Source organism: Oryctolagus cuniculus, chromosome 17, assembly GCF_051225735.1.
Source record: "Oryctolagus cuniculus isolate XC-2025 breed Fujian yellow rabbit chromosome 17, ASM5122573v1, whole genome shotgun sequence".
NCBI classification, from domain to species: domain Eukaryota; kingdom Metazoa; phylum Chordata; class Mammalia; order Lagomorpha; family Leporidae; genus Oryctolagus; species Oryctolagus cuniculus.
Window position 1 is genome coordinate 23507724 of NC_142883.1, and position 18053 is coordinate 23525776.

General features: G+C 64.0%; 1 protein-coding gene across 20 annotated transcripts in view; it reads left to right on the forward strand.

Annotated features, from left to right (window-relative positions):
• The first annotated feature begins 836 nt into the window (after window positions 1-836).
• Window positions 837-18053, forward strand: part of SRCIN1 (SRC kinase signaling inhibitor 1) — a 61652-nt gene continuing 44435 nt past the window's right edge. For 4 of the 20 annotated variants that reach the window (XM_070060780.2, XM_070060768.2, XM_070060770.2 and 1 more), the window contains exons 1-2: window positions 3070-3363; window positions 10800-10862. In XM_070060780.2, coding sequence (XP_069916881.2) covers window positions 3240-3363; window positions 10800-10862 — 187 coding nt within the window. In that variant the 5' untranslated portion in view covers window positions 3070-3239. Of the gene's footprint in view, window positions 1146-1921; window positions 2242-3065; window positions 3364-10799; window positions 10863-18053 lie in introns of those variants that run through there. The other 16 variants (XM_070060777.2, XM_070060775.2, XM_070060776.2 and 13 more) reach the window with 11 other exon arrangements.

The window sequence follows — 18053 nt, forward strand, 5'->3', positions numbered from 1 at the left end:
TCCCCGGGACCTTGTGTGCCAGGGACTGGTCCCTGCCTGTGGCAGCCCCTGGGGTGATGGGAGGTGACAAAAGAGAGGCTGGGAGCTTTGGCATCAGGCAGGCCTGGGTTTGAATTTCACCCTTGCTGCTCTTGGAGTGGGCAGTTGGCTATACTTTTCTGAGCTTCACCTGTTTTATGGCTAAAAGGAGCTGAAAATGCCTACCAGTGTAGGGTTGTTGAATGGATTAAATGAGGGATTATGGGTAAAGCACCTGCTGACTCCCTGCCACTCCCAAGCGGGCACAAAGTGAGAGAGGCAAGAGGAAACCAAGCTGGAGGAAGGCAGCTGAGTGCGGAGCTCAATAGAGGAGCAGGTGTACCCGAGCCTGGGCTCCAGGAGGCTTGAGAGCTGGTGTTGGCTGGCTGAGGGGAAGCTGCCCCTGCTGGCTCTGACCCCTCCCCTACACAGGGCCTGCTGCCGTCCATGCCCATCCTGGGCAGACAGCCAGGCAGGGAGCTGGACAGCTGCCCACTGTGTGCTCAGAGGCCAAAAGACGGGCACCATCCAGTTGGCAGAGAGGCAGCTGGCCCAGGAGAGGACAAGTCAGGGTGCTGACTGCTGGGGTCGTGTGCCCAGACAGTGTGTCCGGGGCACAGCTCTTGGCTGCCCTCCTGAGCTGTCCACTGGAGCCGGGCAGGGTCCCCTCCTCCTCCAGCCCTGGTCCTGCCACCCGAGTTACTGCAGCTGGACGTTGATCTCAAAAGAGCATTTGGGACCTTGCCCCTGAGCTGGGCATGTGGCTAGCTCAGGGGCAGGCCTGGGGCAGGCAGGAAGGTGGAAGAGCCCAGATTAAGGCTGCAAGCAGGTAGATCAGGAAGTGGAGAAACCGGTTTGTGTTTCGGACTGCTGGGGTGGGGTCTCCTCTGCTGGGCTCCCTGCTTGCCAGCCTACCGCGAAGAGATGTTCCGTGCCCTTCCTTGCTCACCGGCACTGACTTGGGGAACGCCAGCGGTAAATGAAAGGGGCAGCCGGCTCAGCCCACCTTTTACTTCCCCCGGAGAGGCTTGGAAAAGAAGGGACCGGCCTGCAAGCCGGAGGGAGGGAAGGAGGCGGCGTCCGGAGCCTGAGGAGGGGTCAGCACGGCTCTGGGCTGGAGCCAACAGGTAAGCCAACCAAGGTGGGCAGAAGAGGTGCGGGCCAGGGATGCGGAGGAGTCAGCAATGGCGCCGCCCAGCGAGGCGTGAGACGGGGCGGTGGCTGGAGCGTCCTACTTTGGGGTCCCTGTTGACAGATGAACGCCGAGTCGCCTCGCTCGCGGCACGCGCCCTTGCAGTTCCCGCAGACACCTGCAGGAGGGGGCCGAGACGCCGTCCAGCAGGGGGCGCCGGGGAACCGGGTGCAGGCTGAGCCTGATCTGAGAGGGGGAAGGCGACCCGGCTCGGGGGGCGCGCGGTCTGAGGCAGAGGAGGGCCCAGATTCTCCCCGCACAAGGAGGCTGAGCTTTCCGAGGTCACCTTGGCTGAAGAGGGGCCCTCAGCCTCCCCGCCCCGCCCCCGCCGCGAGGGCTTCTTCATCCCGCCTGGGCATGGAGACCCAGGAGTCCCCACCCTCGAGCTGCCCCCCTCTGTCCCGTGCCTCCTCCGATGCCGGAACCCCCCGTCAATGTATTTGTCTCCAGGGTGGCGCGAGGACGGCTTGGGGTGGGGGGAAGCAGGTGGAGTAGGTAGGGGAGCGTGAGCGCGCCCCGCAGCCCCGCCCGGCCGCGCGCCGCGAGATCCCGCGCTGCTGCCGGAGGGCGCGAGGAGGCGCAGCGCCCCCTCCCCTCCCCGCTCCCCGCCACCCCAGGCGGCCCTTTGTACCACCCGGCCACACGCGCGTGCCCGCGCCGCGCGCGCCCCCGCCCGCAGTGACACACCCGCGCCGGCCCGCGCGCGCTCGCACACACTCACACACAGACTCACTCACTCGCTCTCGCACACTCGGTGACACGCCCGCGCGCGCGCGCACCCACACGCCCGGCCGCCGGCGCCCTCCCAGCTGGTCCACCCCGGCGGGGCCCGCGCCCCCGGCCCGCCCGCCTGGCACCGCGTCCCGGGGCTGGGGCCGAGAGAGGAGCCCGCGAGGCGGCGAGAGGGCGAGCGCCAGGCAGGCCGGCCCGGGGCCCCCGCCCCCCGCGCCCCCGCCCGATGGGGAACGCTCCGTCCCAAGGCATGTCCCTGTCTCTCTCCTCCCTAATGTGCCTCCATGCTTAAGTGGAAGGTATTTCTGTTTTCTTTGTGTGTTTTCCCCTCGGCCGGGGGCGGGGGCGGCGGCCGGGCCCGGGAGGCGGCGGCCGGCGGGGCTAGGGATGCTCGGGGCGCAGGTGCGTGGGGACAGGGGGCCTCGGAGCACCCCGGCGGGAGGCAGCGCTGGGACCAGGAAGGGGGCTGGGATGGGCGAGGCTGGGGCCTAGGCGGGGAGGGCCTCGCGGTGCCCGGGGGAGGGGGCCTGAGGGGTTAAAATGTGAAGGGCTTGGAGTGGAGGGGGAGGGGTGGGAGAAGAAGAAGGGGGGCGGGCGGTGAGAGCGCAGGGGGAGGGGAGTGGTCCATCCGAGCTGGAGGAAGAGGGGGATGCAGGGCAGGGGATGGGAAGTGAGAGGAGCCCCGGAGGCCTCTCCGTCTCCAGCTCCCGGAGTCGGGTGCAAGCGAGGCACCGGGGTGGCTGGTGGGGGCCTCTCTCCAGCCCCCCAGGGAAGGAGGGCAGGCGTGCGTTCTGGGGCCGGCGGCGTTGCCGGGAGACAAGCCTGTGTTCCACACCCCACCCCCTGCACGCGAGGCCCTGGCCCTGGAGACCTCGGAGCCTCGGCAGCAGTTGTAGAAACTGGGGACCTGAGCCCCGCTCGCCTGGCGGCCGGGAGGGCCCCGGGAGGGAGGGGCCGAGGGAGGGACTATTTGATCTTAAGCCCTCCCCCTGCGGAGGCCAGAGGGCAAGGGAGGGCGCCCCCGGCTGGGGAGGGAGTCTGGGGTGAGTGAGGGGGTCCGGGCTGCAGGAGGCTGAGGGGCAGAGGGCGGGGCTGGGGAGGGGACGCGCCCCCCCCTCTCCCACGCACCCCCCTGCTACGTCAGAAGCTCCCGGGCCAGCTCCGAGTCCTGTCGGCGGGGGCAGCAGGATGCTGGTGGAAGCAGAGGGGGCCGGCCGGGTGCCTCCGCAGCTCGGCTGGCTGGGCCCGGCGGGGCGTGAGCGGCTGCTGGCGAGCGCCCCCCGCCCCACACCTCCCCATGCAGCCCTGGCAGTGCCTCCGGCGCTTTGCCCTGGCCTGGTGGGAGAGGACCGCCGAGGGCAGAGGCCGCTCTCCCCGGGAGGAGGCTGGACCGAGGGACGCTGGGGGCCGCGGGGAGCCAGGTGAGCAGGAAGAGGGGTGTTACATGAAGGGGGTCCAGGATCGTGCTGCCCAGCCCCTCTCCTCAAATACTGCGGCCCCAACTCTAACGGATGGCGCTCCCCTCACTCCGGGGTTTCTGGCTGAAGCCACTGTGTGTGGCGGAAAGGGAAGCAGAGAGAGGATGGGGGGAGGCTGGCCTGAGTTCCGGGTTGGGGGGTCTCAGTGGCCCTTTGGGTGGGCTTTGAGCACTTTTGGGGAGAGCTTAGGATACCTTCTTCCGGACTCTGAGTGGCTTGGTCTGGGTGACCTTGAGCCAACTGCTTGGCTGTCAAAGTCCGTGCCTCAGTGTCTCTCCTTCCGTCCCTTTCTCCGTGACTGATCTTAGAGAGCTGATGATGCGTGTGGTGGACTGTCACTGGGAGCGCGCAGGGCTCTGCCATCCCTGGTGGCGGCCCTGACGGCGCGGTCTCCGGCTAGCTGTGTGTGCGTCTCTGGGGGGGGGGGCAATCGTGGTGCGAGTGTGCTGAGGGGTTTCGCTGCTTCTGGTTGGTCCTGGGGCCACTCGTTCACACGGGAAGGAGTCGTCCAGGGAACTGAGTTGTTGGGGCAGAGACGTAGCTGGTGTCCTGGTGTAGAGGCAAGGGATGGGAGTGAGGGCTCTGGGCACAATGGGACGGGGCTCCAAGGATAAGATCCCCCCACCCTACCCCCCACGCTGCTCCCCACCCAGACTGCCTGGCACCCAGGCACCGTTGGCAGCAAGCGCAAAGGCATTGCCCTGGCTCCCTGCCACCCTGCCATGGGGACAAGAGGGGCTTTGTCCAGTGCCCCTCCTCACTCCTTCCGCCCTTTCCACGATGGCTGGTTCTCTGCGATGACCCTCAGGGCTGGGATGGAGACTTGGTGGGTTCCCTTCTGGCTAGCACCGTCTGTGCTCTGGACATCTCTCTGGGAAAGGCACTGTGGTCCTCAGTGCTGGCAGGACAAGGCCACTCCACTGGGGCAGAAGCCCCTAGATTGAGCCCCCGCCCAGCTATTTGCCTCCTGGCCTAGCACAGGGGGCCTGGGGTCTTCACGGCCTGATTCAGGCTGGGCTCCAGGCTTCTTGATGTACAGAGTCCCATGTCGGCCACTGGGCTTGGGCCGCCTGATACGCTCCCAGTCTGGCCAGGGACCCACCCTGGAGAAAGGGTTTAATTAGAACCATTGATTCCTTCTTTGGCTGCGGGCATTGATTTCAACAGTGTGGTCGGAGCTGGGGGGCAGGGGTGGTCCGGCTGCCGTCTGCCCCAGTGCCAACCTTGGTGCTGTCTGCTTTGGAGGGAGGGACCCGGCTCTTTGATGCACCTGCTCTGTTTAACCCTGCACCCCCACCGCAGCTTAGGTCTTGGGAAAAGAAGGGGAACAGAGCTGAGGATTTGAACCAAGGGAGCTGCACTTGGGGTTGGAGGAAGAACAGCTCACGGTGTCTCCCGTCCTGAGTAGAGGGCCTGCGGCCCCTGAAGAGGCAGCTGTGGTGGGGGAGGTCCTGCCAGGAGGCTGTTCAGAAGCAAGTGAGGGGACCTGTAGGTGCGGGGCAGGAAGGGAGCTCGGGGAGGGATCCAGGGCTTGCCATAAAAGCTTCTCTTTCGAGGAATCTCAGGCACTTGTCTTCTCCCGGCCTGGCAAGGAGATCTGTCTTCTTCCTCGTTTGTGTCCTCAAGGCCCAGAGAGGGACAGAGACTGCCCTGGAGGCCCAGTGGGCCCCTGGACCTGGCTCCCTGACCCTGTGGCCCCTGCCTGGGCGCGAGGTGCTGCTGAGGATGGAGCTCTGGCTGCCCAGGCTCTGGGGGGTAGGACTGGGCGGGGGGGACGGGCTGTGCCCCCCCGAGCCCTGGCTGCCTGCTGTGGGTGGGCCTGTGCAGGTGCAGGCTTCGATGAGGCACTCAGACGCTCTTTGAAGAATCACTCGTTGCCTTCCCAGGGCCCATTCGAGCAAAGATAATAAAAATCTGGCCGTCAGCGGGTTTGAGGGCTGCACTTGCTTCCCCTTCTTTCATTCCAGCCTCTGAAAAGCAGAGATGCAGGCTTTGGATTTGGCTGGGAAGCAGCGCTTGCCTGCCCCCGGGGAGGGAGGGAGGGAGGGAGGGAGGCAGAGAAAGGGGAGGACCGATTTCCTGGCAGCCAGGGGAGCTGCTGGGGAGGTGGGCATGGCAGCAGGGCCACAGTCTCGACCCCTGCCAGACAGCCTAGACCCTGGGCTCAGGGCTCCGGTTCCCAGCACCTGGGCTCCAGTGAGGCCGGCCCTGCCCTGCCACTGCGCCCACCACCCCCCTCTCTCCTCTCTGCCATTCAGCATCCTCCACCCACCTTCTTCACCCTGGTCTCTCCTTTCGCTGCCCCTCTATTTCTCCGCTCTGCCCTTCCTCCCCCCCCCTCTGCCTCCCCCCCACCTCCCCTCTCTCCCTCTGACCCCCCCCCCCCATCTGTCTGTCTGCCTTCCTTTCGCCAGCATTGGTCCTGCTTTCTAGAATTCTCCGGAAGGTTGAGAAGCCGAGTGGGTGGGGGGGTCGAGAGGCAGCCGAAGCCACAGCCTTGGAAGGCCAGGCCTGGGCTAACTATTGTGGTCTGTCAGGTGCTACAGTGATCCGAGTCAAGGCAGACAGGGCTGGCTGAGCACTTAGCGGGGTGTGTGTGTAGTGAGGGTGCGTCCCTGTCCCCACAACCCAGCCGGCACCTTGCCTTCCCTTTGGACTCTTCCTCCCCTTCCCCGTCACCCTCCCCCCAGACACCCCTGTTACCCTGCTGGCTCCCTGGCTTCCGCCTCCTTGCCCATGGCCTTGGGTCACTGGCTGCCCCACCCCTGCTGTCCCCTGGATGTGCACGGCTTTGCACACGGTTCCCTGCCACCCACCCACCTGTCTCCAGGCTCAGAGTGGGAAGGGAGGGATCCAAGAAGCCTTTGCTGTCCGTCTCCCATTGGGTCTCTGGTGGGCCCGCCTGGAGCCCCATGCAGGCCCCGGGCCCCCTGGCTGTGCTGTCACCCCCTAGAAGAAAGAGAGCTGGGCTAAGAGTCCTCAGTGCCCAAACGCCTGTGTGACCTTGAGCAAGTCCCTTCCCAGCACTGCCTCGTTCCTCACCTGTGAAATGAGGGCTGGGGGCTGGATGGTCTCCAAGGTCTCTTCTGACATTCCAGCGACGTTGTGTCTCTCTTCTGGGTTATTTGCATATGCTTTGCATATATTAATGGTGCCGGCTTGAAGGGGGGGAGGGCGACGCCCACGCCCGGCCCAGAGTCCCACCCACCGTCCTGGCTCCCCTTGCCCATTGGCCCAGGCTTTCGGTGCTCGGATTTCCCAGAGGGTGAGTGCAGAGGCCTGAGCTTTGCTAGGGCAAACCCTACCAAGGCCCGGTCCCACAGTGGGCACAGGGTTGCAGGGTCTCCCTCACGTCTTCCAGGGCCTGAGCACCACCATCTATGGAGCAGCTCAGCTAGCGCCAGAGTCCCTTCTCTGGCTTCAGCTCCTACCCTCAGTCCACGACGAGTCCTACTGTCTGGGCCCCTGCCCAGGCCACAGAGCCCTGGGTGTGTGAGGGCTGGAATGTGGGCTCAGAGGTGGCCACTAACAGAGCCCGGGTCCTTCCCCGCCTCGTGCTGCAGGTGGAGCCCCAAGCTCCTGCGCACATCACACACCTCCTCAGTTCATCAGTGGTCGTCAACCCAGCCCGACCACCTCACTGGGACTTCCCCAGGGCCGCCTCCCCTGCCACCCGCTATGCGCTCAGTGTCCTGGACCCCAGCCCCCCCACCCCCACCCAGCGGGGTCCCTTCCACCCACACCTATTCCAGTACGTGAGGCCAGCAGGCTACAGTAAAGGGTGATAGCCTGGGGGAAATGCTGTAGTGCGGCTGAGTGAAGATGCAAATCTCTGATGACAGGAGCTAAGTCGCCCTCCACCTACAAGGAGGACGGGGCCAGGGAAAGTGCAGCAAGAGGGCGCAAGGTTAGGCTTGGTCGTAGGGAAGGACTGTCCTGGGGGGCAGATTAGTTTCTGATCATGGCACTGTTGTGGAGATGAAATGAAATAACAGATAGGGACACCCAGTGTAGTGCCTGCCCCATTGTAACCCCTCCCTGCAGGGCAGGGGGAGGGACAGATGTCTCTGAACCCAGAGAGGGTCCTCCCCCGAGCCCCAAGCCCCGGGACTTTGCAGGGGCTGAGGGGTTGGAGGACAGTTCCCGGAAGAGTCCTTTCTCCCCTACTCAGGCTGCCCCACCCTTCACGCGCCACGCAGGCGCTGGGCTTGGGGCTCAGCCACCCTGGGACAGCCTGCGCTCATTCTCTCGGGGGGACGGCAGACAGAAGGGTCTGGAGGCTGCAAACCTGCTCCTCCCACTCCCCCGTCTCTGCACAGGACAGCTGGAGAGGAACCAGGCCCACGCGCGGAGGGAGGTTAGAGGGGAGGCACAGTTCCCCACGTGTGTGCGCCGGCCACTGCTTCCAGAGGGAGAGGGCTGGCTGCCCTCAAGATAGGCCAGTGTTGAACCCCGGGGCAGGAGACTGGTCCACTTGACCTTTCAGATGACCTTTGGGCAGCCTGAGGAGTCTGGCTATAGCGGTTGGAGGGACGCAGGGGCCGTGATGGAGAGGGGTCCAGAGCTGCTGGGGGAGAGTGGGCAGGCAAGTTCTGATGCACCCCCAGGCAGCAGGTGCAGGGCAGCACCCCTACCGCCCCCTCTGTCTTCAGTGTCCTTGGTAGAAGGGGAAAGGGTGAGACTGGAGGATCTTTTGGCTCCCTTCCAGCTGTCCCAGGTTCTACCCACCTCCTCGTCCTTAGGAGGATCTGTGCCTTGCTATGTGGGGGGCGGGAGGAGGAAGAATATTTTCCAGCCTCAGCTAAACCAGGGAAAATGGAGATTTGGCCCAGGAGACTATCGGGCATACGCACGTCTGTGCATACACCCCCCCCCACCCACACACACACATACATCTTGCACGCAGCCCCTCCTGTTCCAAAGACACACCTTGTCTGACTCCGTCCTCCCAGCTGGGGGTTTCAGCTGCGCTCTCAACCCTGAACTCCCGTGTCCCTGCCACCCACACTCCATTCCACCCAGGGACTGTAATCCAGTCCGTGTTTTCCTCACACGGCTCGGCCAGCTGGTGGCTCCGCTCTCTCACAACCCTACCCTGTTTCGCCCGGTAGCCTCAGCCACCTGGCTTGGTTGCCTGCATGTCCTGGCCTGGAGCATGCCAGGACTGGAGAGGAGCTGGGTTCCTGCCGCCCCCGTTGCTGTCAGAGCAGCATCCTGACTGCTTGTCCATCCCAGCCACAGAGCGTGCTGCAGACCCAAGAGCCAAGGGGCTCCCAGAGGAGCCCCCAGCCTCAGTCTCCAGAGAGGCCCCAGACCCAGAGCCTCCGCAGAAAGGCAGAGCGTGGGAGGGGCGTGCGTCCTGCTGTCTCTCCCCACCCCCGGGGCGCGTGATAATTGCCGACGCAGCAGGCATCCCTGGCGTCACCCCAGGCACCGGCATCTGCCTCATTGGGGGAGAATTAACGACCCCGCTCCCTGAGAAGGCAAGCGTGGCTCTTGGAAGCATCCTTGCTTCTTCCGAGGCAAGAAGGGGCCTTTCAGGGGCTTCCTGGGGGCTCTGAGAGGCAGGATAAGGGCTCAGAAGCCAGCCCAGGGCGAAGCTCAGGGAATCCTGCACCTGACAGCTCATGCCCCTCCCCTGGGCCGCCTGGCACCCCAGGGCGAGAACCACTTCCTGTCACCCCCCAGGATGTGGCAGAAAGAGACAGAGAAGAACTCACGTTGTTGGCCGTAGGAAAGAGTTTATGCCGGAGCACGCAATGGGAAAAGATTAGACTTTAGGCAGAACTTCCCAGAAGGAGCAGGTCAGCGGGTGGGTCAAGAGCTCCGGCTCTCAAGGCAGACAGATCTGAGCTGGCATCCCAGCCCCGACATTCCTTTGCTCTGCGGTGCCGGGCAAGCTGCCCCACCTCTGGTTCCCCATCCGTAAACTGAGGGTATTAACACTGGCTTCCTCCCAGGGTGGGTACTGGGATTGAATGAGGTGTCTTAGGCAGAGTCGGCACTTTGTAAGCGTGCAATGAACTGATTTTGTCTTCCTCCTCCCGGCCACTAGAGAAGAGGGGAGTCCCGGCCAAGGAAGAAGGGGCGAGCGTGGGAAACTTCTGTAGACTTTGCCTGAGCCCATCTGGGGCTGAGTCCCTGGAGCTGCCACTTCGGGCTGGAGTTCTATGGAAGCTGGGTTTCCTGTCCTCACCCCTGGCACCCTGTGCCCCTCTCACCTCCCAACCCCCTCATCCAGGAAGCCTTCTGGGGCTGGATCCGCTAGTGAGCATTCTCGATTTCTTCCCCTAGTCAGTGGCCCAGCATCTGCGTCTGACAGCTGTTTCTCCCTGGGACGTCCGCGGCTTGGGTAATCGGTGGGAAAATTGGAACCATGAGACTGGCAGGGGGCTCTAAGAAGGCTTGCAGCCAGACGTGATGTGGGTGTGGATGGGTCTGAGCCATCTAGGTGAGGGCTGCGCCCCAGTGAGTGCCAGCAAGAGGGGCCTCAGTGCTGCATGCCCCCCCCACTGTGGGGGGGAGGAGGAGGCAGTAGATGGGTCTTGCAGCAGGAGGGAGATAAGGTAGATTTAGAAAGGACTTCCCTGCATGCTGGACAGGTGCAGGGGCCCCTGCTGTGGTGGTTTGAGGCAGGAGCAAGGTGAGGGGTTTCACGCAGGTCTGGGCAGGGGTGCCAGGGTCCTGCACAGCCCGCGGGTGAATGAGTGAGTGCCTGTGGGTGTGAAATGCCTGCTGCCTCTGAGGCAGGCAGGGGAGGGCCAAGCAGGCGGAGCAGGTGGGGGAGGGTCAGCAGGGCCAGGATGGCGGGTACCTCTGACCTGGGACCCACCCACCTTCCAGACCGGGACTGCCTTGGGTGGGGGAGTGGATGGGCCCTGCAGGGGCTACCACTTGGGATCTCGTGTGGGCGGCACCCAGTGGAGACCGCCCTGGTGTCAGAGAGGACTAGTCCTAGCTTAGCTGTCTGTCCTGGGAACCCGATTCTGGGGACCCCACGTTTTCCGTGTTGTCCTGCTGTCTGTCCTCTTGTCTGTCTCCCACCGGTGTCTCTGCCCCCTCCACCCCGGCTCCTCCCCCAACACCCAGCCTCTATCCTGCCCGTGCCCAGCTGCGGGTGACCACTCAAGGGATGGCTGCTGAGGCTCCGCCTTGCCGTCCCCGTCCCTCCCCAGCCCCAGCCCGATCTGGGAGCCCTGTCCCGCACCCCTCAAGGGACGGCTGCTGAGGCTCTGCCTCGCTGTCCCTGTCCCTCCCCGCCGTGGCCCCAGCCCCAGCCCGCTCTGGGAGCCCTGTCCCGCACCCTCCCGTCCGCTTCCTCTCGTCCTGGCCCGGGGCCTGCCATTCACTGCTTTCCTCCTTTCCTGTGCCTCACCCAGGGCTCCAGCGTGCAGCAGGAGGGAAGCCTCCAGGACTCTGTTCCCTCTGTTTAAAGTCTCCAGGTTAGTAAGCGGGAGGGCGGCTCCTAGTCAGAGCCCCTCCCCAGCCTGCAGGACCAGAGGTGGGGAGGGGCGACCCTGCTGGGCGCAGGCCTTTGCAGGGAGGGCACCTTGCCTGGCAGAGAACGGTGTCTGTGCGTGCATGTGAGTGTGTGCATGTCCACGCGTGTGCGGGCTGCAAGGCCTTGTAATCTGGGGTGGGGGAAGGGCGGGGCTGGGAGCCCTCGTCAGAAGGGGAGCCTCTTCCAGGAGGGGGCGCTGCAGCCCGGCGCTGCGTGGACCTCAGCACCGCTGAGTCCCGTTCTCAGGCGCTGTGAGCCTGGGCTCTCACTCCATTTATTCCACCGCCGCCTCGCCATTCGTCTTCTTATTCCCTAAAGGTTTACTGGGCTGGGCTGGGCGGATGAGGCTCCTCACTCTGCTTGAGTGGTGAGCACACAGAGGTTTAGGGGTTGGCTGAGGTTGCCCGCTGTGGGCCCTCAGGCTGAGGCCAGGCCAGCCGGCTGTAGGGGCCCTGCCCCCACCAAGGGGTGACTTTATGTCCACTCATGCCTGCAGCTCCCTCGTCCTTCATGTCCCTGGGGAGTGTCCACCCATCCCCAAGCAAGCAGTGACCTGGGCCCCAGGTCCCTGGTGACCCGGGGGTGTGGGCGGCACTGTAGAGCTACCACTGAGGAACACACGGAGCCCAGGCTGGGGGAGGGTGGATGGGCAGGAGAGCCCGTCTCCAGACCTGCACCCAGGACCAGCAGCCTGGAGCACTGGCCTTCAGGGTCAGCCTGACCTGGCTTCAAGACTCCACGTAAAACAGTTCCTAGCTGTGTGGCCTTGGCCAAGGCTCTTGCCCTCTCTGAGCCTCAGTGTTCTTGCATGTGGAGCAGCGCAAGAGCACCTCCCAGGCAAAGCCGTTGAGCAGAGTGAAGGGAAGGCAGAGGCTGGTCCAGACCCTGGGCCGGGGCAGGAGCAGCCGACTCCCCGTCCACACCGCTGCCGGGACCTGGGGTCCCCTCCACAGGACTCTGGCCCGTGGCTCTCTGAGCCGAGGTGCCGCCCCAGTCCAGGAGGGCAGCTGGGGGAGGCGGCTCTCCTTGCCACCCAGGCGCCGCTGCCTTGATGGCTTTTTAATAACTTTGCTCGGAGACGATCGGCAGCGCGCTCTCCTCTGCCTCTTAATTAAAACTGCCGTTTTCCTAAAAGAGCAGCGGCATTGCTCCCTCCCTCCCCCACCCCCGGCTGCTGCCCTTCCCTCCCACGCCCCCCCTCCCCATTCCCACACAGACACAGAGGGGCTGGGCTGGGGACAGGGAACCCGGGAAAGGACCCTGGCCTGCAGCAGGGGCCTGAATGCTCTTCTTTCTCCCACCGCTTTCTGGAACACCCCCAGCACCGCACCGGGGACCTCAGAACCGGTTGACTGTAACTTCCTGTATCCGTCGGCAGGTGGCGCAGCCCCTGCCTGGAAGAGCAGTGAAGGATTGTCCCAGTGTGGGCGGGGCTGTGGGCGCCCCTGTCTGAGGGCAGAGGCTGCTGGCCAGAGCGTGCGGGGGCTCATCCAGTCCTGGCTGATTGGTTGTTGGTGTTTTAAAGATGTATTTATGTATTTGAAAGGGAGGGAGGGAGAGGGAGAGAGAGAGAATCTTCCTTCTGCTGGTTCACTTCCCAAATGGCCGCAACAGCCGGGCCTGGCCGAAGCCAGGAGCGTGGAACTCCACCCAGGTCTTCCATGTGGTGGCAGAGGCCTGGGGACTTGGGCCATCTTTTGTGAGCTGGATGGAAAGCAGAGTGGCCGAGACTCGAGCTGGTGCTCTAATATGGGATGCCCATGTCGGGTGCAGCAGCCTAAGCTGCTGCACAACGCCCGGTCCCCGCTGCGGGTTTTGAAGGAAGACATCCTCCCTGTAATAGGGAAACAGTAATGAGCCAGGGTGAGCTCTGGTCACCTTAGTTCCTCCCACCCTCTCAAGGGTCCTGGCAGCTCCGTGCTGTCTCTCTTACGGTGGTGGTGGGGGGGGACAGAGAGAACTGAGGGTGTCAGTAATGTGCCCACAGCCACACAGATAATCCCAGCCCCTGCACCTGCACACCCCAGATCAGATGCCTGGGTTCCAACCTCAGCCTCAGCCCCACACCTTCTCCTTCCGGTTTGCCTCCCCCACCCCAAGCCTGTCTTGGGTCTAGCCCAGGTGCCCACAGGGTGCAGGGTGGAGTCCCCCTCGCCTTTTGTGTCAGCAGGGCCCTGTGTGGCTCAGCACTGGGATTGCTCTGAGGCCCCTCCTCCCTCCTCCCTCTCCAGCCCTGACCTCTGAGACAGAGGGACCAGGTGAGAGCCCCCAGGCGCCACCCTGTGAACTTGACCTTTGCTCTGCACATCTCCCCTGGGCACACCCTCCCTCCCTCACCTCCCAGTCCTGCTCCTCCCCTGGCTTTGAAAACATTTCACTTAGTTCCATTTTATTTGAAATGAAGAGAGACAGACTCCCCCCACCCCCACCCTGGTTCATTCCCCAAGTGCCCTCAATAGCCAGGGCTGGGCCAAGTGAAAACCAGGAGCCCAGAACTTGGCCTGGGTCTCCCATGCAGGTGGCAGGGACCCAAGTACTTGGTCCATCACCTGCTGCCTCCCAGGGTGTGCATTAACAAGAAGCTGGAATTGGAAGCAGAGCTGAGACTCAAACCCAGGCCCTCTGATACGGCGTGTGAGCATCCCAAGCCGCACCGTCATCCCTGTGCCAAACACCTGCCCCCCGCCCCGTTCCTCCCGTGACCAGGTCCTTCCCCGAGCACCCCTGGGCCCGGCCCTCTGCGCTCCCAGAGCTCTGTGCCGTCTCTCCCAGCTCCCGAGCTGTCATGGGGTCTGTTCGTAACGGAGTCTGCTCGTCAGCCTTTGCTCTCGGAAGCAGCACACTTCAGTGCTTCGGGGCAGAAACTGAGGGAAGCAGCGGATAAGGACAATAGGGAACGGTGGGGATTGAGGCGAGGAGAGGGGCACACTTGCTCCTTAGAGGCACTGAAATTCAAGGAAATGGGCTGGCGCTGTGGTGTAGCCAGTGAAGCTGCCGCCTGCAGTGCCAGCATCCCACATGGGCAACAGTTCGAGTCCCAGCTGCTCCACTTCCAATCCAGCTCTCTGCTATGGCCTGGGAAAGCAGTAGAAGATGGCCCAAGTCCTGGGCCCCTGCACCCAAGTGGGAGACCCAGAAGAAGCTCCTGGCTCCTGTCTTTGGATCGGCTCAGCTCCAGCTGTTGCTGCCAATTGGGGAGTGATCCAATAGATGGAAGACCTCTCTCTTTCTCTCCCTCCCTCTCTCTCTCTCTCTTTGCCTCTCCTTCTCTCTCTGTGTGTGTAGCTCTGACTTTCAAATAAATAAATAAATCTTTTAAAAAATTTCAAGGAAACAAGACCAAACACAACCAACCAAGCAGAACGCCTGTGCACCAGTGTGATGGCCAAGCTTATTCTGTCTACCTGCACCTACTGCCTTGTGCTTTGGAGGTGTGTACTAATTGTTGAGTGAATCTATGGCCACACACACCTGCCAGGCACGGTGCTAGACACTTTACAAACCTATGATCTTCCCAGGTAGGCGCTGTTTTTCCCCCTTGTGCCACTGGGGACAGAGGTCTGGAGAAGTGAAGTGACCGACTCAGGGTCACACGTGCAGGAAGTGGCGGAGGTGAGATGTGAGCCGTGGCTCGCTCTGTCCTTGCACCTGCTCTTTGGCCGTGGGTGACACATGACACCTGCATCTAGTACCTGCCCCAGGGTCACAGGGAGCACCTGAGTGGCTGGTGGCATGGCTCGGCTCCCGGGGGCGGGCGGACGACCTTCACCCTGCACGCCCCTCCTCCTCAGCTTCCGGTCCCGTCCCAGCAGCCTGGGGATGGCGGCGGCGTGGTGACAGGTGCCGAGCTGCTGAGATGACAGCGCTGCTGATTCCCCCATAATTACTGTCTGATGAGACGCCAGAATTAGCCACTGCGCAAGCATGGGATGCGGACGTGGGGCACCGCAGGGAAGCAGCTGGGGGTGGGGAGTCTTTCTTCCCGCAGCAGGGCAGGGTCAGCACTGGGGAGGAGCAAGCAGGTGAGCAAGGAGGAAGCACTGTGTGGTTGATATTCGTTGGAGCTCACTGTGTGGGCTTGTGGTTTCCCAGTCCTCAGGGTGGCTGGGCATCCCCCTGAGATGCCTGGGTATCCAAGGCCTCAGGCCATAGCCAGAGAATGACAGGCTGAGCAGGCCGCTCAGACACCTGCGCAGCCCCGCTGGTGATGAGCTGGAGCTGGGAGGGGCGTAGGTGCGAGGAGGAGCTCTGGGTCGGAGCAGACCCCTCAAGCCACAGCAGCGAGTCCAGGAACCCAAAGGCAGGTGGAAGCTGAGAGCCACCATAGCAGGCCGAGGAGTCCGCTGGGCACCCCAGGTCCGAGGCTGAGGGGGGCCTCCGGGTAGGGGCAGGAGGCAGGGAGGGCGTCTGGTTTCCCAGGGGCGGCAAGGGGTGGGCAGAGGCAAGAGTGCTCACGTGGACAGCTCAGACCTCACCGGGGGCAGGGGAGCAGCTCAGGAGGCACCAGCTGGGAGGGGCGGCCACTCCAGGGGACTCCCCCACCGCAGGGCTGTGCAGATGGCCAGGGCGCTGGGAGCAGGGCCGCACTGCAACGGCTCCAGAGGGAAGGTTCAGGTCCTGGGCCCTGCCCTCCCCCCAGGCCCCTGTGAAGGCCACGGGTACAGAGTCTGGCTCATTTTAAGGAAGGTGGAGCCCTGTCAGCTCACTGGTGCCAGTGGAATGAGTTCTCCGTTCCTGGAGGCAACCAAGTGCCCGAAAGAGGGGGGACTTGCACTCTCCCTGCGTAGCCTGTGGCAGCGGGGGATGGGGTGGGAGGCGGATGCTGTGTCCCTGGCATGGGCTGCTGTGCTCCCTGGTCATCCTCCCACCCTCTGACCCCCATCCCTTTAGCCCCCACCGTGGGGAGCAGATCCCCCCAGGAGAATGGGGCTGTGCCCGGGTAGGGGGGATGCGAGGACCTCTGACTCAGGGCCTGGGAGGCCTTGGGGATGATGGGGCAGGGTGGGGGTGGGGCCAGGATCACCTGCAGTGTCCCAAGTCTACTATTGTCGGGGGTCCTTGAGGGTGGGATCCTTGCACAGCTGGTCTGTGCGCCCTATGGCATCCACGACATGGGAGCGTGGATCCGGGGAGACAGGGTCAGAGGAGCCCTGAGAGTGCGTCTTCAGCAGATCCCAGGGGAGGCCTGTGTGTCCCCCTCTTTCCAGCCCGTGCCCCACCTTCTCTGAGTCTGCTTCACCCTGTTGGGAAGGCTCAGGTTAGGCGGCAGGCAGGACCCTGCGCCACGCCTCTGCTTCCGATGGGGTGGCCTTCCTGGCTTCCTGGGTTCCCTCTGGCCTTCTTGGGACCACTCACCCCCCACCCCAGACTCTCACTAACCTTGGCCTTCCTAGGGAGAGAAGAGAATGGGAACAGCCCACTGGGCTGTATGCAGGTGGAGGAGTGAGCGCAGAGCTGGGGCTAGAAGCTGGGGCCGAGGCCACCCCTGCCCCTGGTGTAGGCGCCGGGCTCCTGGACAGGCAGAGCGGGGACTGGGGCTGGGCCATGCTGAGTGGAGAATTTCGGGTACCCATCAGGTTTCGGTCAGAGTGGGGTGGCCATGAGGTCGTACCTGTGTTTCAAGACAGAATGGAAACGCTTAAGCAAGGAAACCCCACACTTGGCCAAGCAGGAGAGGGCACCCAGGAGATCGCGTCCAGGAGGAGGCCCGGCTGGACAGGGCGGGCAAGTGGGGGCCCCCACGGCCTTTCCCTGCAGAGGGAGATGCCCTGACCCACACCGTCATCCTGCCAGGGTCCTCAGTGGACATGGTGTGTGCGGGGGTGGGCACTGAGCGCCGTGTGTCCACGCGGCATCAGGGCTGCGTCTGTGCGGTACGTCTGGTCCTGGCTGGGCCCGGACTTGCTCGCTGCAGGTTACTGCCCCCGGGGGAGCAGGTGAGGCGGACTCTGCCAGACACCTGGGCGTGCGCTGGGCGCGGGGCACTGCATGACGGCAGAGCAGCAGCCTGTGGCGTGTGTGCGACGTGCGAGGTGCGGGTGACAGGACCCCGATCTTCCCTGTAGCTGAGCACGCGCTCAGGATGCTGGGGCTGTGGGGGTGGGGATGCGGCCTCCCGGGCCCTGACCCCATCAAGGACAGTGTCTCCGAGAAGCCGCTCAGGGGTCTGGGCCAGGCGGGCGGCGTCTTCTGAGGCCCAGGGCGGATGCTCGGTGCAGACTGGACTTCCGGGGTAAGAGGGTGATTTGGGGGCTTCTGCTCATTCCTGACACATTGGGGTGCTCTCTCTGGAGCAAGAGGCACCCCTGTGGCCATGCCCTCAGCCAGGCTGCACCAGGAGCGCCCACACCTGCGCCCAGGCCGCAGTGCTCCTGGGAGGACAGGCACTCGCCTCCCTCTCTCCCTCCTCCCTCCCTTCCCACCCCTGCGTGTTCTTCCCTCCCTCCCTGCCTCTGTTCCTCTCTGCTGCCTCTCCAAGGAGACACGGAGCTGACAGGACACCTTCCCCTGGCGGGCGGGCGGACGGGCGAGATGCCACCAGGAGTTAGCTTGCTCGCACAGCTCCGTGTGGGCACACACCAGGGCTGTCCCCAGCTTTTCCAGCTCACTTGGCTCCTGACTGGGGGTGGGGGGTGACAGCTCTCCACGCCTCCACCCCCTCCCTCCCCAGGGAAGCCAGCTAGCCTGATCTCCAGCAGCAGCTAAACATCAGAGCCCCCCCCCCCGCCCCTCCCAGGCCTGGCAATGGAGCGGCTGGAGGCCGAGCTGTGGGGTAGACCAGGAAGGTCCTGGCCCCTGTGCTGCCGCAGCTGGCTGTTCCTGTACAGTGCACAACCTGCATGCCTGGCTGTGTTTAGCTTAAAAACAAAGAAAAAAGAAAAGAGAGAGGACTGAGACTCAGGGAGGCCCCTGGTCCTGCTTAGGGTCACAAAAGCAGGCAGTGACAGAGCTGGGTCTGAGCAGGTCGTCCTCACCCTAATTGAGGAGTTTGTGGTGACACGGCGGCAGCGGTGTGTCGGTGTGTCGGAAGGGCAGGGCCGGGAGGGGCGTGGATGTGTGCAGGTCTGGCTTGTCGGCCCCTTGGCAGGGAGCGGGGTGGGAGGAGGGGGCCTGTGCATGCAGGAAGCCCGAC